The following is a 23,162-nucleotide window of genomic DNA, read 5'->3' as shown; positions in this document are numbered from 1 at the left end:
CAGCAGATTGTCCTGCATGGTCTGGCACCATTAGATTGCTCTCTGCAACCCTGCATTTCACTCGCCTGGAGAGAGCCATCTGCTCTACAGGTTTTAGATGCTGACCACCTATTTTGATGGATCCCTTCGCACAAGCACCACTGATTTCCAACTGGAGCAGAGACCTAGAAAATCCACATGAATGCTTTAAACTCGTTTAAAATTAATAAGGAAAAGGCAGCAGTGAAGTTGGAGCAGGTAAACAGAAGAGTTGCATCAAAGAGGAGGAATTAAGAAGGGAATTATCTTTTTGTTTCTAGATGAAAAACATAAACAGCATATAAAAGCTATGAGCTGGGAAGTGCCTCATTAATCCAGTCAACATATATGAACAGGGAGCTTTTCAAAACCTTTTAACATCTGCCTGATTCTGCTCCTTGTAAATCCATTTCAGCAGGATGAATCAAAGACCTAGGCAAAGTAATTCCTAAAAGTCTTTGGCTATAGACAGCCCACTGCATACATCATAATACACAAATCCCCAAGGCAGGTGGGAAGGGTACAAGAAAATTAACTCACTCTTCAAATCCTACCATTTGCTTGGGTGTTGTTTTCTGGGAGTTCATAATCCATTCCAATTTACCACTTGAACCCCGGAAATCTTCTGCTTCCTAGAACACTACCATTATTATTTATTTTGCTTGTTTAACATTCTGCTCTTCTGAATAGTAAATAAGCAAACTACACATTTCATCCATGTCCTGTTCCCATTACACTTGAAGAGTACTCCGTGTGAGGCAGCTACTGCCGCAGCCTTTCGGACAAATATCAAATTAATAACAACTTCCCGAAGAATAAAGCATCAAACCTCACCATGCTCCAAGAGAATACAAAAGGCCACACCACACAGTTTTCAAGGTTTTATAACGTATAGGGGTTTTAAGTGTTCGGCTCGAAGATTAGAGCAATGTATCTAGCCACTCTATAGGCAAGCATGTCCTGCTGTTCCCAGAAGTGAGCATTTCTTTCAAATTCATTTCTAAAGCAGCATTCTTTAACTCTTGATCTCTGCTGGTAAGAAGCAGCAGCCCAAACAAACAGAACTAATAAAACATATATACAGAGAGAGATGCCTAAGTGCTATAACAAACACAATAAAAAATAGTGGTTAAATACCACTGAGGGTTCATCTGTTCTGAAGTGACTATACCAAACACTGTAAAATACCATTTGCAATCTCCTGACTGTGCTTAACCCCAATATTAAGGAAGGGTAATAGCAAGATGCCAAAGAGCAATACCACTAGGCATGTTTAGACTAAGGAAGAAACCCATTGACCTCATGTTCTTCCCAGGTCAACTGCACAAATAAAATTGTTTTGCCTTCTAGAAGTAGCTTTCCTTAGAGAACTTCCAATTAGTTTATTAACCAATAAATTATGTTTCCCACTGATTACTATGTACCCATGCTTTTGCCTTTCCACTGAAACTGTTAGATGAAGGTGCAGTGCCACTGGCACAATCACAACAGTCATCAGCCATCATTGCAGCCCCTATAGCCTCTGGTGCCAAAGGCTGACAGCTCAACCCAGCTACCACAGGCTTAACTCAGCCTAGCAGAAATAACCATTTCCTTATCCTTCTGTAGACAATCCAGTGATAAAACCATCATAATAAGCAAGATGTTCAGTGCTACAGAGCTACAGCCACCCTGAATTGTGTTAGTGACCAATACAAGTGGTCACTTCCATAGTTGATGTCATCACTCAAGATTAACAGCAGTCATTTGTTAAGCAGAGGGCCAAGCTTTAAATTTCCTTTGAGAACTGCAGCAAATGGTTCTTATTTCAAAAGCCATCCTTAGTAAATGAATTGGAAGTTGATTCTTCCTAAGTTGGGACCAGAAAACACACATACCCAATTACAGAGCAGAAGAAGGTCCTTTAATATCCAAATCCAGTAGAAAAAAAGGCCATTTAATATCCCTTTAAGTGAAATACTACACTAGATTTTTCAGCAGTGTCACATCTGTTACTGCGGTCTACCCTGGATGTAGTTTCTAATATCACTACATAGCAGTATTTCAGCACTTGTAGTATTACTACTAGCATTACCAAATGCAGACAAACTGTATTTCATACTACAGGATATGAGAAGCCGAAAAAAGACCTAAGAGTTTCAAGTCCAGCCAAGGGCTAATGTAGTTTATCTGTTTAAATTTCAAAGCTGCACAACTCTTCAGTCTAAGAGCTGTAATAAATTTTAGCTCCTTTGTGAACAGAAGTATTTTTAATTAACTTTCTTTTAAAAGCACCACAATTACCCCCAACTCAGACAGATCTAAAGCAGACCTCATTTGCCCCGAGATATTCTTCCTTACATGAAAGTTGTGCCTTTTTTGTTTGGTTGGTTTGTGGTTTTTGTTGGTTGGTCTGTCTGGGTGTTTTTTTTTTTTAAAGCAATGCTGCATCTTTCTCCAGAATTTATTAAAATCTTTTCACAAACATAGATTAACTAAGGTATCTTCCCATTCCCTCACAGCCCAGGAGTGATTTCAACAGCTGTTTAAATCGAACTGAAACTCTGTTTCATTCATGCGGATGGATACTCAACAGGTAGCAAGGCAACTCTCTGGGATTCACTGTAAATAAGCCTATTGAAGTGATCCAGATTAGAGGCAAAAGACCTCACCCTTCTGCATGGGGGTCCTGATGCTTTAAATCTCACATATGAACCACAACAGCCGATACAGAATTGGCATACTAGTATCAAAAACCTGCAGTTCTGTTTCGGCAGCCTAAAAAACTGTCAGAGCAAGTTCTGCATTTCCCTATACCAGCCCTTACAGACAGCATTTAAAGGACAGCCAAGGTAAAGCAAAAACCTGCACCAATTTCTTATGTTTCTAAGGAAAGGAAGTGACTGAGAGAGAAAGGTTGCTTCAGACAGAGCAAAGAGAAAAAATGGGAAGAGCTGAAGTGGGATGTATTAAGAAAGCAGAGACAGGACTGAACAGAGTCTTGGATAGTTTCAAAAGCTGATGTGGAAGAGAAATGCAGAAGAAGATGACTGGATGAGAACCCGCATAAGGCTTTTGACAAGGCAAAGGCACTGCTGTGCTTGCAGCAACTTAGTAAAGCACAAATTGCTTCAAAAACATACTGCGTAATGCTTTTAAGTAACAAATTTAAGTGATTTAGATTTTTCTTGTTTGAGAGTGCCTACTTTCTACTCTGAGAACACCTGAGAGAATGTGGGAATGGAAAGTTTAATTTTTCTCCACCCACCATATTCTCTGTAAGAGGCTCTGAAGAAACAAAATGGAGTTTAAATAGAAATAAAACATAATAAAACCAAAACAACCAAGCAGAAAAAATAAATCCTCCCCAAACCAACAACAACCCCACACTTAAGTAATTCTCAGCCCCAGTATTTATGTTCACCCAAACATGAAATAGATGCAAACAGATGTAAAGCTGGGTGGCCATCCCAGGAAGGCTGGGAACACCACATCAACCACTTAAGAGTCTCCAAAAGGAAAGTACAGAGGGATGAAGAGACAACATCAAAAAAAATCAACACATCAGGTCTCCACAGCCTAGGTGAAGAATACAGCTAAAAGCTTTCCAACAGAACTAAATACAAAGTTGAATAAACATTGGCATTCCTTATACACGGATAGATGGCTTCTTTTAAGGATAGCGTAAAGAGGATACAACAAAGAGCAGGCAGAAAATCATTTATCACCAAAGGAAAGAGAAAAAAAAAAACTTTATAAACAGGCTTTATGATTGAAGGGGTGGGGGGGAAGCAAATGGGTGATAAAACACCAGAAATTACTTTTTTAACTGACACTCCTTGGAGTACAACAAAATGAAACTTGCAAGGATAGAATTCACAACCTTGGGAAGACTGCAGCAAAACACAGTACAGGCACCCCTCATCAAGAGTTACATCTAGTATATAATCAGCACATATTTCATACATAAGTAACAAACACAATTGCAAAACAAGCCATAATTTTGAGCACTGACATAAGCAGTGTTGCTACTTCTGAAGAAGAATGATAGCTTATTTACTGTAAACACTTCAAATATCTTTAAAAATCTACGTCAAGTGTATGCACTGTGCAATGCTTCACCAGGATAGAACGCAGTATGTGTGCACATATATACACAAGTGCATGAAACCCAACTTAAGTAAGTGTAAGCCTTGTATCTTGTGTGTTCATACACACATACTGATTTCAGCTTTTCTTTAAGCCTAGGAGTGAACAGTTGTCCTCTGTTACACTGATTTCACAGAGAAGTATTTCAATGAAAACAAATATGACATTTTCACCTTTTGAACAAATTTCACAAGTATAATTTAGGCCTACCTACCAGGTAGAAATCATAGCAAAGAACAGCATCATGCTATTCAGTATAGCATCATGCTGCACTGAATTTCTTGATGACAGAGCATGACAGCCCATTTGACACAGGATGACTCAAGCACTGCTTCTGTAATTATTCTGCAATGCTCAGGAAAATTCAGCAGATTTTCCATACAATAGCAATGTAAAGGACTATAGCAAATTACTTTAAGAAACGCGGCGTTTCTCCTATAATTTAAATATCACACCGTAATAAAATGAAAAAAGTATTACATGCTTTGGCTATGCATATTAAGCATGCCCAGATTATACATTTGACTTGAATTTCCCAGGTACTGCTGTTTATAATTTCCTGAGGAAAGGATTTCAAAGAAATGAAAGGGTGCCTTCAGCTTTCCTAATAAGCAAACGTAATTTCAGCCTAAGGGTTCACAGCAGTCTCAGCTAATCATGCTCCTCACCACTGCAGTCCCCCTTACTTGTGGTCTCAGACATCCTCAAGCAAAATGAAATGCTTCAGCACACTAACCCAGCAAAAAGCCAAGCACTAGATTTAATCATGTCGGTTTTGCCACATTAGATTTCAGTGGGCTTAGCATGGGTCTGGGAGTGCTGCTGGGCCCAGAGGGAGAGGACAACCAGCAGGCAAGGTCACAGCACAGTCCCCAGCCAGCCAAGAGAGAAGCCAACATCCACGCTGGAGGAAAAGCTCACTTACACTGGGCTCAGCTATTCAGGAGCCTAAACGAAAATGGAGGACCTACCTCTGCTCACCTGAGGAAATATCTTCTGCAGAACTCATTTCATTCCTTTCAACCGGCAGTATGTATGGTGGTATTAATATAATAATTTGGTGATTGCGCCAGGCCAGAAAGGATATTTGCAGTTATGTGGCTGGCAAGCTAACAGCAGAGACAGCACAAGAACATGCTCTAAATTCCTTACGTAATGAGCCAAATTTACTATTACAGCCAATTTTACAAAACTGACTCATTTTAACTTTAAACTCAAAAAGGCAACAGCGCATGTTTAAAAAAAAAAAAAACACGAAGAGATTGCTCTTCATATATCTGAAAAAGGAAGCAATTAAGACTTGTACTTTTTCGAGTATCAAGGACACTGGAAAATTGCAGAGGAAATAAGAAGATTGCCAGGAATTACACTACTTTTGTAGATGAAAGGATAGGGAAGAACTGGCAGAAGAATGAGCTGTCTTCCATATTGTGTAGTTAATTTCCCAATTGAATTGTCATCGTGATGCTTTTACTTCAGAGTTTACCACACAATTGCAGAGACTAACTGCTTCCAAATGCAGCTCAGATTTTCAGTCCAGAACTACATTATCATCTTGATAGTTCACAAAATAAGCCATTCTGAATATGGTAGCTGAGGTAGCTCCAAACCCAAATGGATCCAAAGCATAGATCGATCAATTAGTTTCACCAACTCTACTTTTTCTACCTACAAACTGGGTTATGTTAAAACTTCTTGGTTTTCTGTATCTTAAATCAAGATACTCAGTATATCAGCCGTAACCTCCAAAATACTGTACTTGTCCGTCTGCAGAGCCCATGTCCACATCCCCTTCACAGTTTGATTAGTGTATTGAAGTAATGTACACAGCAGGTACCATGGAAACCCAGATCAAGCAGTCACTGAAATGAAGACTTTCCACACATGGAACACAGCGATATTAATATACTAATTATATGATCCTTCACAACTATGTTTAAACCATCTTAAACAGCCACAATACTTAAGAAAAGGCCAGGAGAGAGAATTTTTTCAGTATTGTAGCAGAAGTTTTTCTATATAATTAAGTTAAAAGGAGGGTCATCATTTGTCATAATGTCTATCAGAAGACCTAAAAGTTACTGGAAGTGTATGATGGTAATGGAGAATTAGGAATTTCTCATCTCTCAATTTGTCTTGCACCACATTACCCATCCTTTTATCCTCAGGAAGAGGATCAAAGGCTCCTATCTTGGACAACATGTGCTAAGTAGATCACTGGTTTCCCTTACATAGCTTATTAAGAATGCAAACATCTTAGTCTTAAACTTAACCATAACCCCAAAGATGAGGCTTTTCTTTTTTCATGCAATTTTCACTATGTGATTTGGTGGGGTTTTTTTTCCTCATTTCTTATTGATACTTTCAAACCCAAACTGTTTAATTTGTGACATGAAACACATGGTGTTTCAGCAAAAATAACACTTCAAAAATCCTCTCCTTCCACCTAACTGCATCCTAGTGAAAGGTTTTCTTCTCTCTATTTTTGCAAGTCCTATTGCCGCAGCAGTGCAGGAAACAATACACACTCAGAACATCTGGTAGATCAAAACAGAAAGGTGTTGGGCAGAAAGTGTCATATATTATTTCCTTAAGTAGCCTCATAAGATTAAGGTTGTGGGGTTTTTTTTTAATATATAAAACTAGAAAGCTTTACCTTTCAAAGTGTCCAAGCCCATCATATAGTTAAACTAAAGAAATCTCCAGTACTCCAAATCTTGTGAGGAGGCTTCCCCACTTCCTGTTACTCAACCTCTAGTAGACATTTCTCACTGGAGTGCAACTGAGCAATTCAAAGAATCAGCTTTTGAATTCCTATTGGTTAGTACTTCTAAACTATTCTCCCCCACCTTTTCCCTTCTAATATTTACCTTTACACCAGGTTCTTCGTGTCTGTTTCTAAATGACACCGATATCATGTGAGTAATCTCTTCTGGTTGAAAATGTAATTTATTTTAATTGGAACTGAAAACTTGTTTGAGGGGTGGCAGGAGGAAACTGTTCCTATTTCCTGCTATAGTTCTCTCAGCATCTAATTACACACAGAAAGAGAAACAATGGGGAGGCTGTGTGTTATTCAGTTTAATGTGGTTAATTATATGATTCCCTGTATGCATGCAAATACACCAGAGCCTCACAACTGATACAGCATCCACACAACATATTTATCAGCTGTAACAATTAGGCTTTGAGATCATGTAGGATATATACTCTAGACAAAAATGCTTGTTTTACTGGAAAGGTTTCTAGTCCAGAAGAATGGGAATGCAGCAGAACAGACACCAAAATAAAGAATTCTATACATTAGCTTCTTCCCACAAAACTCTAGTCAATATGAATTAATTTCTTGCAATTAGAAACAGGAGAATTTGTTGAGGTATATTTTTATACCCCTACACCCCAGAATACTAACAGGAGTTAAAACACTTCCAAAAGTTTGAAGAGATTTGGGCCTCAGAATTCCTCAGACTGGAACAAAGGTACCAGTCAGAGGTTTTTTTGTGAGTCCATTTCTGAGCCTGGGTACTCCTGAGAACACAAAAATCGTATTTTAAATATTATCTATCATTGAGGCCAAGGTTTCAATTGGGACAACGACACATCGGGTGGATGGATCCTCATTATTACTCTTTCTTTCAAGTCTTGCATAGGCGATGCTTTGTGAGTCCAGAGGCAGAGAGGGGTAGGTGGCCAAGAAGGGTATAAATGAGGCAGCTGCAGGCACTCAAAACAGCCTCTGAACACCATGCTCTACTCCACATACATCAGTGAGCTTAATGGGGAATAATCATCAGTTGGACACTGCAGAGTAAAATAGCTCTTAATGACGGCTGAAATGTCAACACTGCCTGTCCCAGGAAGCACGTGAAAGGACCCGGTCTTGAAAAAAGACAGACAACTCCATGCTCAGAGAACAACCCTTCCAATGCCAGATTTCTCAAGAATAAGTCACCACGGGGAAAAAAAAATTAAAAAATAAATAAATAATAGGGAGCAGGAGCTGCATATGGCCTTCCTTCTACGAAGAGTCAAAGAAGTGTTTGAGGCTTAGCATGAAACTGTCTGACTGAGCTCAGCTGAGTCACCAGGGTTCCTGGAGTGAAACAGACAATGTGGGTAATTGATGAAACAGCAGCAGACATTAAGAGGGATAGTCTTGATGCTTAAAGAATTTGATGGCTCTGGTAAGGACTTAATTTCCCTCCCTACACAGTTGGAACAGTAGGAGGTCTGCTCAGAAACCTGGTGTTAAGAGGAAGGAGGAATGTGTGCAAGTTGGAAGGAAGAAGATGGATTAGTTCAGAAAAGAGGTGGTAGAATTTAGCCCTAATCTATCTTTGAAGCTGGGGCCAGCCAGCCTAAATTATTCTGTAATTTTAAGGAAAGGGCTTAATGTAGGAAGAACATAATAAAATTAACATTATCTTCATTACTGAATGAAACCCTATGGTGAAAAGAAAGCTTTAGTTTGGAGATGAAGTTACTGATGCTTAGGGAAAGCATATGATGAAATAAGAACAGAAGAACCTGCAAATGTAAGAGAAGATAGATGTCTTTTGGCAGACTAATGCTTTTGACTTTGTTCAAACCAGGTAAAGTGAGTAATTTAGCTTCAATAGCACAGTGAATAACTTCTATTGCTACAAAGTTTTAACCTTTACCCACTGAATTAATGTTAGACCTTAAAAGCTCTTCTCAAAGAAAAAAAGCTTTACAGAAGAACTAGCAAAAATGATATTCATATTCCTGATATTCTTACAGATTAAAAAAAAGAAATACAGGCCTTGAGGTTTTAGAACATGATCAAACCTTGTTCTGTGTAATCCATGCATGAACTTAGAATTTTTGGTTATGCAACTGAAATGCATTTCCTTCTGCCATAAAAATCTGCACCAAGCAGAGGTGGCAGATCATCATTTCATTGCCACTTCAAATCAACACAAACCCAGTTTATTTTTCACTGCCTCCCCTCATGTAAGATAACCTGAAATTTTCCCCAAATGTTAGTTTAGAAAATCAGACTTCAAAATAAAAGGCTGGCTTGTGCTGATTGCTTATGTTCTCTCCCACACTTCTGGTAGTTTTCCAGGCTGTGCCTATTGCAACAACTGAAGATCTTTGAGTTCTGGCCTTACCATAATGGCTACTCTTCCTCTCTTGCCCATTAAAGAACACACGGCCTTTATGGCAGGTACCTCAGGAGGCAGCCATACATATCAAATACATGCCACCAGATGGCATCTTCAACCAGTTGCATTTTAAACAGCTCATGCCTTCAGGAGGTAGTGTATTTGATGGTCCTTGTACTCTGAAGCCTCAATCCACTCTACTACAAAAAGCAGAAACACTTCTGAACACCTACGCTGTAGACAATAGTGTGAAAGTTATTTAGCATTGCTAAAACCATCAGTTTACTCAGTTTGTTCCTTCAATAATCCAGAGTCCCATAGAACTATTTTGCACCATGCTTGGTGTCCTCTCCACACACCGCCCTAATGCTTCTTCTCTAATTTTACAATAAAATCTCAGTGCAATGCTATTGGATTTCCACCGAGGGACTACCGATTTCCATGGGATTTAATTGCAATCAGTGCTGGGCCTTTATATTAAGAGGTGGTTTTGACCACAAATAACAACCTCTATGTGTGTTTGGAAATTAAGTTCTTCCACTACAGTGAGCAAGCTTATATCCAGTAGCAGGCACCTTAACAAAAACACACAAAAAAAAGCAACAAGAAAAGAACCAAACCAAAAACCCCCAAACACCAGCAAATTCCAAGAGAATCAGCAGACTACAAACCTATTTTTCATCTACTGCAATCAATCATTAAAGTAACAAGTGTAACAGACAAGCCACCCTCGAATCCTTAACTATAATTGCTTTATTGTACTTAGCAACCTAGTCTCACTTTAACACTGGCTTACTATGCTAATCTCACTTCAAGTAAAATATTGGCAAAATGGTTCTTGCCTGTCATAGGTTTAATAATTCACTGCAGTTTAGAGACACGTTTTATCATTTGTTTAGAATCTGAAGATGATTTTCTCCTCAAAGGAGTTTTACCCTCTCAACTAGAGGTTTTGAGATTATTTGGGGCGGGGGGGGAATATAACCTAGTTTTAAGTGTATAGGCTGTTCTCCAACAGTTCTTAGGTCTACTTCTCTTTACTTTCGTGCACCTACAATGAGTTTAGATTTTTCTCTCTTAAAGTTTGGTAAGAGCCAAAGGAAATGAAGTGGAACAAAGAAGCAACATTAGCTTTCACAAATTAATGTTCTAGACAACTCTGACTATTGCCTGTGACAGAAAGCAAGCCAAGCAGAAAGAAAATGGAAGTGTGCTTGCACTACAACTTCATCAAAGGTTTAAGTCACAGGATGGATTTCTATGGCTACCAGCAATGCCCCAATGAGCTGTGCATGCAGCTCTCAGGATGTATGTACAGAGGGCACCAAACACAAAAGAGAACATATATGAAAGCCTAGCTGAAATGTGTAGTGAGTTGTTCTCTATGTATGTTTTAAACCTATAGATAAAAAAAAATTACACTTGAAAGCTTTCTTTGTTAACACAGGTTAATAAAGAATAAATGTGACACAGTTACTGTGACACTTGATTATTTAGGGAAAAAACAATCTGGTCTGGCTGGGTAAATTCCTGCACTGAAGTCTCACAAACAGGTTTTTCTGATTTCTGAATTCAACGTATTTGGAACAAATAAATATTTTCCTGGTGTTTTCCACTTTTAAAGGTAGAACTTTTTGCAGAGGAAGACCTGGAACAAGAAGGGGGGAGTAAGAGTGGCTATCAAATATTCAACATGGCAACTTTTACAAGTAACATCTGAAAGCAATGATGCCAATACACCTAATGAACCAGAAGGATTCTCTGCAGCACCTTCCCTTGTGCTGAGCACCAAAAGGCTGTTTCCAATTCTTAGCCACAGGCTCTTAAATTGGAGCTTAATTCACTGCCATTGTGTCCTTGGGTTGCCTACTTCAAAGATGATTACATAGATGGATAAAAAAAACCACCCAACACATCACAGAAAGGAACAACATTGACTTAAACCAAAAAATCCACAAGGTTCAACACAACTGCTGAGCTCAATACACGTTATAGAAAGGGAAGGATAAAACGCCACATGTGCCCCTTGAAAATTCAAGTCTTGCTGAATCTTCATCAGAGAATGAGGAGTATGACCCTCCTCCCTTATCAAGAATATTTTCTCAGGAAATAATCAGCACCCTCAGTGGTATCAATAAAGGAATATCAACTAGACTTAGATGCTCAAACCCAAGAGAAAAGCAGAAGTCAACACAGCCATTCTGGAGAATGAATAACTTGAAGCTCAACATTTAATGATTTGATACCCTAGAAAAGGCAGAGAACAGCCCCTGGGTCAGAAGAAAATGTTACGGCTTGACACAGTAACAGTACCAATCTTGTACACTACTGCCAGAATCCCCTTGACTCTTTCCAAGAGTTTCTGAAATCAATTGCGCATTGTGAAGATGTTAGCACAATTAATCTTCAAAACTGGTGCACTTATTTAGAGAGCATGGATTTTATAGAGTTTAAAGACAATTTAAAAATATGAGGACTTAAATATGCTATATTTTAACTAATTAAAATGTTTTGAACTATAGCAGATCTTTCAATTTAAAAAGACAGTATCTTCAAAGAGGATTATTCAATACACTTGGAAATTAGCCTATAAATGTTTTATCTAGGTAAACTGCAGAAAACCAAATAGAGAAAGTATCTGTCTCAGCTCCAGTAGTGGTTTTTAAAATAATTAAAATGCTAATGAAAAAGCATCTAAAGGCAGGAAGAAGTAGAAGAACCACCCATCCCAGAATAACATCCTTCTATAAGCATCATTTTTCAACTGCTAATGCTCTCTGAGTTATGCTTTTCCTAAGTGATGACAGGTAACATTATAACATCTCTTAAGAACAAACCTGCTAGTTATCTCTCCTTTGCACTTGCCAGTGCTTCACAGACAGGTTTTGGTGAAAGGTTACACACACAAACATACAGCACAAATGAAGGCAAGAGACAGCGGGTGTTAGCCTCAAAAGCGCAACCGAACCCTAAACAACAGGGGCCTACATCTGCACAGTAATTCCCAAACCAGATGAATACAGTGGTACCTCCAAGCAGTAGTCATCAGCTGACACAAAATGCTGTTTGTCTCTGTCTTGCTATTAGGCCGCCTCCTCGCACTCCTCCAGTTCCTTTTCTTCTCTCCTATAGCTGTTCCCAGCTTAATCTCTGCTCCGCAGCTGCTCCACAGTTGTTGCAGGTACAGTGTGATTAAGACAGAATCAATCCCCCTTCCAGCCTTACACACATATAAATCATGATTCTCTACTATTTCACACACACAAAGTGGGGAACGCCAGTGTGTGTGCAACTGGTAGATTTTTGCTTTGCTGGAGGGAAGGCAAACATATGCTGGAATTCCCCCTCTGCCCCCCTCAAGTCTTACTCATTTCAGTAGCTCCTCCATCCAAAATTGGGGAGGAAGGAACGTGGGTGTCTGCGATTTCAGCAGTGATCCCCCTGCATTCCCACACCACTTGCCAGTATAAACTACAACCTAATATTGAGTTAAATTAACCTGCAGCCAGAATCAAAAGGAAAAATAACTAGGCAAAGCTAAGAGCACATGAAAGGTAAGAACAAAGGTTCTCTTTCTTTCTAATGAGGATTGCACAGTGCAAACATCATGGTTATTTTCAAAATAGAATCCGAGTGTCAAAGACCCAGAACTACCCAGTTCTATTTCAAATTGTGCCACCGACTACGTAATTGCAAAGCAAATCAAAAACCCGATTTACAAGTTGCAGAAAAATCTTTGAGAAGCTACAATAAACACCACTGCTGTGATTTACTGTCGTCTTGGAGCAGCCCTAGAAAAAATTCTAGCCTGTGACACTGTGCCATCAGTATTTACATGATGAAGCAGCACCCACATGCTAAATAAAGGACCATAAGAGCAAAGTAATAAAGGCTTAGGTATTTGCAAGCAGTGGTTTTGTATTTTTGCTGGTGATTATTTTTTAATCAATGCAATTTCTCTGCTGACTTGAAGCCCAATATGTATTTGATCCTCCATTTCACTGCATCAACTAAGCTCTATATCTGAAGGGCACCTCGGACTCCACAATTTCACTTTGGCTTATTTTGTTATGATTTTTGCACCAATGCAAGTTAACTATAGGTGGATTATTTAAAGGAACAACTGAGGCAGTTGTAAAGAATATGGTCTGTAAATCCAATATGGTCTTGGCAATAATGATAGTTTTAAGCAACTGCTACTAGAAAACATCATCCCTGCCAAGATCTCAGATGCTAACGTCTCAAGCAGCTCAATTAAGATACAAGACGCAATCACTTTGTTCTACCAGAGATGCAGGCAGGCATACTTCAATGTATATCTGGAGCTGACAGAAGCATTTAGGGAAGGAATAGATCAGAAAGAAAAAAAAAAAAGAGAATTTTAATATATACAGCCTTGCATCTCCACCTTCTTTCAGTAGCTCCAGTTTAAGTCACAAGTGATTTGATGTATTACGAGTTTTCAATAAAGCGTGCACAATAGCTGGAGCAGTGTTAATCAGCAATCTAATTAAAGGATCCAATCAAGTTCACTTTAGCTGTTCAAAAGTATGTTTATATCATAAATTATTTTTAACAGGAGTTTAACATGCAGGTTTCTCTCTATTTTCATAACATTCACCAGTGATCTGCAAAGGAAAATAACGGTTGCAACAGCAAACTGTGCTCAAGCATACACTGAGAAAAGAGTAGATATAACATTTTGAAAATGATGGCAAATATTTCTTCATAAAGCCTAATTCATTTATTAAGTCAGAAAGCACATCTGCTTTATACAGGCATGTAAAAAGAATTGGACTGTAATTTGCTTTCAAAAAGGATGCAAGAGTAAATGATGCTGTTGATACTTTCCCTTTCCTCCCCTTCCATGGTTTCAACTTGCTCTGTTGAAATATCATATTATTTATGCAAACAAGACCATGAATTGATACTAAGAAAGAAACAAGTCAAAGTAACATTGCAGCTGAAGTTAATTTTCCTATGATAAAGGAAAATTTCCTATGATAAAGAAAAAATGCTGCAGGTCCAAGAGTATAATGCAAAACCTCAAACTGATTTAAGTTATACGAGGAATTTGGGACATTTTTTTGCATTTTAAGGCTAGAAGGAACAAAATACCAGCAACTTTTCAGAATGAATAGCGATATAATTAAAGCAGCTAAGGAAGTTACAACTGAAAGACACAACTACTTGGCTGAGACACATAAAAATGTGTTGTGCTGTAACCAGCACCCTTGTTCAAAGGGCAGACCCAATCACTCCCTCACTCTTAGTATCACAAGCAATATTAAAGATGCTTCTTAAGACTAATGAATGCATTACAGCAAAGAAGGGAAAGCAATAATTCTTCTGTTTAACACTTACCCTTAGAAGCTGCAGGCAGCTAGACTTCAAACTAGCTTTTAGACTTGTGAGTCTGAAGACACCAACCGCTCAGAATGAAGTTTCACAGTTCGATCATGTAAATACTTTTTTCATTACACGCAAGTAAATATTGTATTTGTAACAGTGTCCTGGAAACTCTATAGTTTCCTCAATAGTAATCATGGTACATTAGGTTTAGAGTGTAAATTAAATTACTTAAGTGTGAAATATAAAAATTGCTTTTACTGAAATTTTAATTTCAGACAAATTTTGATGCTGTGCTAAGATGGATAGATCTTACACTACTTGTAGGCCCCCAGTAAGCAATCTCATTTATTTTCCAAGCTGGAATTCTATGTTACACTGCTTCAAAGGTAAAAAAATCAGAAAGACTGATCTGATTGCATCAGATCAATTACATATGTGCTACAGTTCAGTGCAATTTTAATCATTATCACCTTCTTACTATAATGTGAGCACAAATACTTTTATTACCTTGCCTTAGCGTTGATCACTTTAGCTAGGAATTCCTGATGTTTACAAAGTTTTAATTTGCACAGCACTAGCAACCTACTAATGTTATTTAATCTAACGAATGAGAGAAACCAGGCAAAGGAAAAAATGTACATGGAACGACAGGGAAACGTTCAGGCCCAGGAGACCCTAACATCCCATGGAATGACGCAGAGAATATCTGGAAGCCTCAAAGATCATAAAGGCACATGCTGGCAGGAAAGGGCTTTCCCTCTATAGTTTTTCTGGACCTATAACACATCAAAGGTTTCCAAAGGTCACCAGAGTTACTACAGCTGCTCCCAGTTCCACAGGCTATCCCCAGTTAACTACAGCCTCTCCCTTCCCATCAATTTAGAGTTAAAATTCCAAAAAATCTCAGCATGCTTATTACAATACAAACATTACAAGCAATTGGAGAGCTATATTTCCAGTCTGTTGCAGCATTTAACCAAGCCACTGGATTTTTTACCCAAAGACACTACAGTGAAGTGGAAGTGTGTGTATTCCTCTTTAGTATGCACAAGGTTAGTATTTACATATGTATTTGGAATACATATGCACCCCTACCTTACATTATGTGAGCCAAAGGAATAGCAAGAAAGGCTCTGCGAGCAGCAGTGGTTTTCTTCTATCTACCTCATGCATAAACACAGGAGCTGCAAAATTCAGGACAAGTAAAGGAAAACAATATGGCCAAGGAAGACCTGCAGAGACAGTCACCTTCAAAACTCCAAAATAAGCTTTTGTTCTGTCTTCACCCAGTGCTCTCCTATTTTCACATAATGAGCTGCATGCGCCTTGCATTTCAGAAAGCTTTGAACACAGTATAGCAGTCAGGGCTTTCTCAGTGAAGCACAAGAAGGATTAGAACAAGAACATATGCTTGTTCTACCTATTTTCCATTTTTAATAAATGAAGGACTGCCAGATGCTGCCCCTGTGCCTGCACATGGCTTGGCTATCGTCACCAGGGCAGAAACTGCTGTCATTGCCACTGCTGATGGTGGCACCCACACAAACAGAATTGAGAACATCTGCACAAAGGCAGATGCCTTGGGAAAGTTCATACATTACATATAAGTACTATATGTAAAAAAACCACAGGTTTATGAAGATGCATATGACTTACTCAGGTTTTTGTGTTCTTCATTTACTGGAGAAAACTCCTGTTAATAATGATGGGCACGGACTAATCAAAAGTAGCAGAAAATGAGTACACAAAAAATGAAAGATGTCAAATGTTCCAGGAAGGAACAGAGCACACATTAATTACTTTTAAAATAGAGATCAACAGGGAAAAGAGACTTATGTTGAAAACACAAACACGTATTTCTAACAAGCTTACTCATTCGTGCAGTCATATGTGCAAGAGGCATGATGCTATCTTCATTCAGTATCTGTAAATCTAACAATATCCTCAGGAAAGATAAACCAACAGGTACAAGCAAAGACACACAATGACAGATATTATACAAATGCACTACTAAGAGTTCTAGATGTACCCTTTAGTTATGTATGTCATTTAAGGAGATATAAACTAAAATCACAAATGTTAAGGTGCGAAGGTTACCTAAGCACACAACCTGTTCTGCTCAAAACAGAGCTAACTTCAAAATCAGATCTAGCTTCAAAGCTGGAATTGGCTGTTGCCATCAGCTACTTTGTTGAAATAAAATTCTTCAATATGGGGTTTTGTAGTTTAATCCCAGCCCCTCCAGATTAATAACACTATTTCATCACTTGTAGGTGGTAATTTTTACAGATGTTGGAAAACAACAATTTACCATGTTCCAAAAGCACAGGTTTGGTCACTTTGAAAACAACCAGTGAACTGAGACCCATTCAAGTCACCTCAATTCACCAATTACACCCAGTAATTAAAGGGAACATGCCAAACATTGTCAAAAAAACCCTCCGCATTTAGGTTGTGTCAGAATTAAGGTTTCCAGTACAACCTTTATTGCACATACATTATGCTACAAGTCCTTAATTATACAGTCACTTTCTGCTCTTTTTCATGCAGTGGACAGAATGAACAATACTCACGCAGTGAGCAACTTTCAAGTTGTATTCCCTTCACTTGTGTGAAATGTGCTTTAATTACAAAACTTCTATGAACCTTATATTTTTAACACCACTCAGTACAGCAGTGTCCCATCACTTAAAAAAACATGTGAATTACTGTCTTCAAAACATAGGTGAACTAAAGGGTCCATTTTACAGAGTAGGAGCCAAAGAAGGCAATATTGCCATCAAAGAACTTCTCGTTTTATAGATAATTTTATAATATACAGAGGTATATATGTATCTACACATACAAATAAAGTTAACCATGCACTGAAGTCAAAGCGACACATGGTTGGCATGCAATTAGTGCTCCGTATTGAAGAACAGCAGATTTTGGATCTGGAAGTGAGGACCCATAAACACAAGCATGTAATTAGTCATCAAGCAAAGGGTAGTATACGTCACTTGCGCGGAACTGCTCTGTATGGTAATGAACTTATTATATAAGGCCACAACAAAGCTATGCAGGCAATTTGAAATCTGGCATTAACAACTCTTCTTTGGAGCGTGACTTCAGTAAATATTGCCATCAGGGAGGTTCAGAGATATACTGTCATAGCCTTCCAGAAAAAAAAGCTATTAAAAATGAGCCAAGTTCTCCATGTGCAATTATACTGTTATGAACATAAAACAGGATTGGAAATTCTAAGGCTGCCATAGAGACATCTTTCCTCTGAACACTGAACAGCTGTAGTCTAGTGGTAGATCAAAATCATTAAACCCACAAGCTTAAGACAGAGACCACATGCCTCCAAAAGAAAAGGGCACAGATGAGAACAGGAACAATCCATCTGTGGAAAGCGGCTACCTGACTTTTTGTCATCTGCCTGTTGCCTGGTGAGTGAAGGTTGGCATGGACATTCCCTATGGTGCAGCATGTGACCAGAAAGTGTCCTGGTAGTCCAGAGTGCGTGGCTCATTTACTCCCTACAATGGAAACCCAGATGACAGCACAGCCGTATGGCAGACCCTCACTGCTGACAGTTGTAAGACAGGTCTACACTGCTAACTGCTTCTACCAGAGCTGTCACTGTGCAGCCAAACCTACTCCGCCGTGTGCCCTTTCACATCCCACACTGGGTACCTTGCCTACCTAGTCCCAAAACCCAGTCAACCTCTTGCTCATCTTCCTACTTTGCCTGCTCAGCAATGCTCTCTCAACCTCTTGACTCCGCCATTTCCTTGTCTCCCAACTTTCCAGCTCTATCACAAATTCTTGTCTTCAACTCAAGTAGCCAGACTCAGCCACCTCCTTGTCATCCATTGATCAGCCCTGTTACCACTTTCCATCCCTACTTTCAGCCTCAAGCTCAATACACTCACTTCTGACCCAATTCTCTCCATCCTTCCCAACTCACATTCATGAGTCAAGACAAAACTGCCTCAATACTTCCCAGATGTAAGAGCTCTGGTAACAGAGGACTTGGAGTCTCTTCTTAGTTCAGGCTGTGCAACAATTGTTCACCTTGTTTCTAAGCCAGAACTGTAGCAGACTATGCATGCACGTACGTATGTATGTAGAAAAGGATTGATTTTGAGCTAAGGTTATAAATTAATTCCTTAGCAATACTTACAAACGCTTATAACCTTGCCAGACTTGAAAACAAAAGGTATGAATTCAAAATTACAATTACGTTGGTGCTTCCAGGTAACTACAGACACAGGGTAAGTTTTATACATATACGCAAAATAATGGATTATTCATTCAATATTCAAGCTCTTTGCATGCCTCCCCCATTATACATCTTCTCACTCAAATTCAGGTCTTCTGTGTACCCACTTTATTCCACATGACTGCTTATAAACAGAATGCTGATATTTTTTTCTGAGGATAAATATTCACCCTTAAAAAAAAAAAAATCAAACTGAAGGATGGATGCACAAGGCTTTGAAAGAAAAAACAAACAACTCTGAATTTTCTTTAACATTTATCAAGTATATCACTGTACAGTGACACTCCACGGTATACTTTTACTTCAACAGTCATGCTCTTCTATCTCTCTTCTCTTTGATGATCACCATCTCATCAACCAGATACAGGGCTATGTTTCTAAAAGACGAATGCATCTCCCACAGAGGATCCCATATTAATGATTTATGACTGCCACTCCTCAACAGGACTGCTTGCTATGTCTGAACCCTAAAACTTACTTGCTTCTCCACTCGAAACCAATGGTTTCGTTTGTTCTTCCATACATTTGAGAAAAGCTTTCCTTTACTCCATAGTTACGTCTCGATTGCCTGTATATCTTGCACTTCCACCACATCAGTCAATTGATACTCTCTTTATCCAGCCACCTGCTGTCATGCTACTCACACAAAGAATATTGTCAGGCCCACAACAACATGCCTCACAAGCTTTCCCAACCTCCCCCTCACAATTTAGTTTTTAGCTTCTTTTGATGATCGCTTTCATAACTCCAGCTTTCATGTTTGTTCATACAGAACATTAGCACTTCTCAGCTACCCTGCTAACAAGCATTAGGATCCCAGCTTTCCTACACTAGCTTAAAAGAGAGTAGCTACCAACCACCCCGAAAAATGCTGCATTATCACAGTCACTGTGTGAGAATAATTTCAAAAGCAGGAACAAAGCAAGACGTAGGCTCCACTGAAAAAAAGAATCAAAGACCTAAATTATACCAGTGTTATACAATGGGGGTAACCTTCAGGAGATTAATCTCCAAAATGTAATTCCGAGCAATTCTGATGCCTTCAAAAGCATTTAATAAAAAAAATTACTTAAAGAGAAAAGTTAAAAAGAGAAAGAGAACATTAAATATGGATTGAAGGAAATCAGCTGGGACCCAGGACACCAGACCCATCCTCCTACAGTCTACATCTTTCAGTGGATTAACAAAAAAAGGCACACTCAAAAAAAGAAGAGTGAAAATCCACAAAAAGGTAGAATTTCTGTGTACTTCACTCAATTATGGGTTATGGACAATGATATTGCACATTGCACCACTATGACTTCTTCCATTTATCCTTAAGTGTCAAAGAAAATGTCTGTAGAACTTGATTCTCGGTCTATTCAGGGAATCCTTTTATTCATCGTCTTTCCTTTATTCATCCATCAGCTGCAACATGATTGACACCTTTTCATCAGAATTGTATGGCAGCATGACATGCTAATTATTACATAAAAGATGATACTCATTACCTCTCCAGGTCAAGCTACAATCAATCCCCTATTTGGACGTCATTTTTAAAATGACAAGCTTTATCTTGCACGTCACTCTAGTCCAGACACTATGCTCTTCAGTTTCAGAGTAGGTTTCCTGAAAATGAAGATTTTGCTACTTCTGTGTAGTTTTTGGTGAATGCTACCAGTACTGGTAATGAAAACTAGTAACCCTTCTTCTCCTACTCATTAACCTATTTCTTTTACTTTTGCCAGGGCTCTCCAGAAACAAGTGACAAAAGGACCCACCTTCATATACCAACTTTTATGGTCTGGTTTCATTATTTAAGCTAAAACTAGTTATCTTTTGCCCCAAAGCTAACATTTTATGCCAGAGATAGATTTCTTGCCAAAAACACGTTCATATTCAGTAACAACAACAAAACAGGGGAAGAGGCACATTACAGCAAGCAAATGCATTCATACATTCAGAATGCAAGCGGAGGCAGGGGACAATTAGAAAGGAAATTTGAAGTATAAGGCATTTCCTGAGGATTAATGAGTGGGTGGTATTGTCTGACAGTCAAGGGCAGGATGGGTTCTGCAACCAGCACAATTCATTAATCCTCCAGGCAACATAAACTGGAATTCTTCTAATTTTTTTTTTCTTTTTTCCACAGTCGTTATTTTCCTTCACATTTAATTAAAATTTCTATTTACTTTGACACCATTGTTCCTTCACAGAATGACAGAATGGTCTGGGATAGAAGGGACCTTAAGGATCACCTAGTTCCAACACCCCTGCTATGGTGGGGTGTCAAGAGAGCAGACAAGAGGGGGTGAATCACCTCTCCTGACCTGCTGGCCACACTCCTTTTGATGCAGCCTAGGACAGGGTTGGCTTTCCAGGCTGCAAGCACATACTGAAGCCAGCTCATGTTCAGTTTCTCACTGACCAACATCCTCATGTCCTTCTCTGCAGGGCTGCTTTCAATCCAGTCTTTGCCTACCTTGCAGTTGTGTTTGTGATTGCCCTGACCCATGTAGAGGACCTTGCCCTTGGACTTCTTGAACTTCATGAGGTTCCGAGCCCAGTGCTGTCCATATATCTTACCAGTGCTCCTATGGTAAATGGTATCTATAAAATTATGGAATTAATACCTGGTGCAAAAGGCCAGGTAATTTTTTCAAGCTTAAGAAAGTCATTTTAACCTTCTCCTAAAGACTAAAAATGTTCTCTGCCTTAGAAACAGAAAGGATTCAGAAGATGTGATCTTTTCCTCTAATTTACAAGCTGCTTGATGGCCTCCATTATCCTAGTGGCAGCAGACAGAGTGAGATCCAAGTATTGGAGAGAACAAATGCTTTTCAATCTGCATTTCAGCTCCCAAGGAAGCCTCATACACTACTGCATTACTTAACATGTCCCAACCTACCAACCATCTGCTCCATCATCATAATTCCATACTAACCTGTAACTGGTGCATCTATGTCCAGCAAATTTTTTTCCTGGCGAAGAATTGAAGCTCCTTCTGTTATTATTCTCAAAGCAACGCTCTCTTCCAGTCTCCCTTCTTTCATAAGGTGTGCCTTTAAGATATCCACACGAGGTTTTCCATCATTATCGAACACTTCCTTAGCTGTGAGCCGATGACTTGGGGGAAATGGGACAGCTGAGTGGAAAAAAAAAGACAAAAACATCTAGTCACTTTTTACAGCAAAGCCTCTGTCACCGATCATGACACTTTTTAAAAAACATCTGCTTCAAAACAATGTCAACATGAACTTTCTACTGCCTTTTATGATTTGTGGTTTAAATTCTACATAGATTACCACAGATACTATTAAAGTACACTTATTTGGCAGGCTACATTATTCACACATGCAATAACAACTAATTTATGCTTACAAAAACAATGAGAGAAAGATTTAGACCATATTTACAGGTAGATACATTCAAACAAGCTCCCCAGAAAGCATGCAAATATCAGGAAAAGAAGGGAATGGAGCTTAAACTGCTCTAGCAGCACTTACAAACCATTGATCTAGCCCTCCCCTTCCATTAAGGGCATAAAATACACAAATAAGTGCAATATTGAATTTCTGTACATGGATATGCATATATACTTTCCAATTAAAATGCTAAAATCCAAGACAGACCTCTCTCTAATGACCTGGGGGGTAAGGAGATGGAAGATGTCTTCCCTGTGCAAGTGATAGCTATATATTTGAAACCCATTAAAGTGTGCCTGAGTGCCAACCAGACTGCTCCAGCAAAGGCAGGGCAAAGGATGCATCAGACTGAAGTTGGAAATAAATGAATAAAGAGGCAAGTTGTCCTAGCAACAGGGCAGTGACCATGCTGCTGTCATGTAAGGTCTGAGGCGCACAGTAAACTTGATGCTCCTACTCTGGTTCTCCTGGAGCCAGCTGGAGCAAGAAGGCTGTCGGCTGCCAGGATGAAGCTGGAGCCTTATCCCAGCTTAACCCCCTTTCCCTCGCAGTTCGGAGTGGCAGTAGTCACTGCTTGCTTCACCAGCCATAGGGTAATTACACTGATCCCTGCCACAGCTGCGGGAGGGTCAGATTATCTGGGAAATCCAAGCAGGGAGAGGAAGAGACAGCAAGGCTGGTCTCAGCTGACTGCATCTGCAGAGCAACCCCATCCCTAACAAAGGACTTTGTCTGCCACAGAGTATCTTACAGACAGCTCTGCCACATCATGAGACACAAAACCCTAATGCAGTGGATCAATACATCTGTTAGCTTCAATTTCCTCCTCATTTCACTATCAGTGTACTTCAGAAACAACCCACA

General features: G+C 39.1%; 1 protein-coding gene across 2 annotated transcripts in view; it reads right to left on the bottom strand.

Moving 5' to 3' along the window:
* Positions 1–23,162, bottom strand: part of PPP3CA (protein phosphatase 3 catalytic subunit alpha) — a 184,200-nt gene that overhangs the window by 83,874 nt on the left and 77,164 nt on the right. For both annotated transcript variants that reach the window (XM_061360910.1, XM_061360911.1), the window contains exon 2: positions 21,818–22,018. In XM_061360910.1, the coding sequence (XP_061216894.1) occupies positions 21,818–22,018 (201 nt within the window). The remainder of the gene's footprint in view (positions 1–21,817; positions 22,019–23,162) is intronic.

Source organism: Neopsephotus bourkii, unplaced genomic scaffold (assembly GCF_033783945.1).
Source record: "Neopsephotus bourkii isolate Nb327-2 ecotype Australia unplaced genomic scaffold, CSIRO-AGI_Nbou_v1 NB_1037, whole genome shotgun sequence".
NCBI classification, from domain to species: Eukaryota; Metazoa; Chordata; class Aves; order Psittaciformes; family Psittacidae; genus Neopsephotus; species Neopsephotus bourkii.
This window is presented reverse-complemented; position numbering and strand designations above follow the sequence as displayed.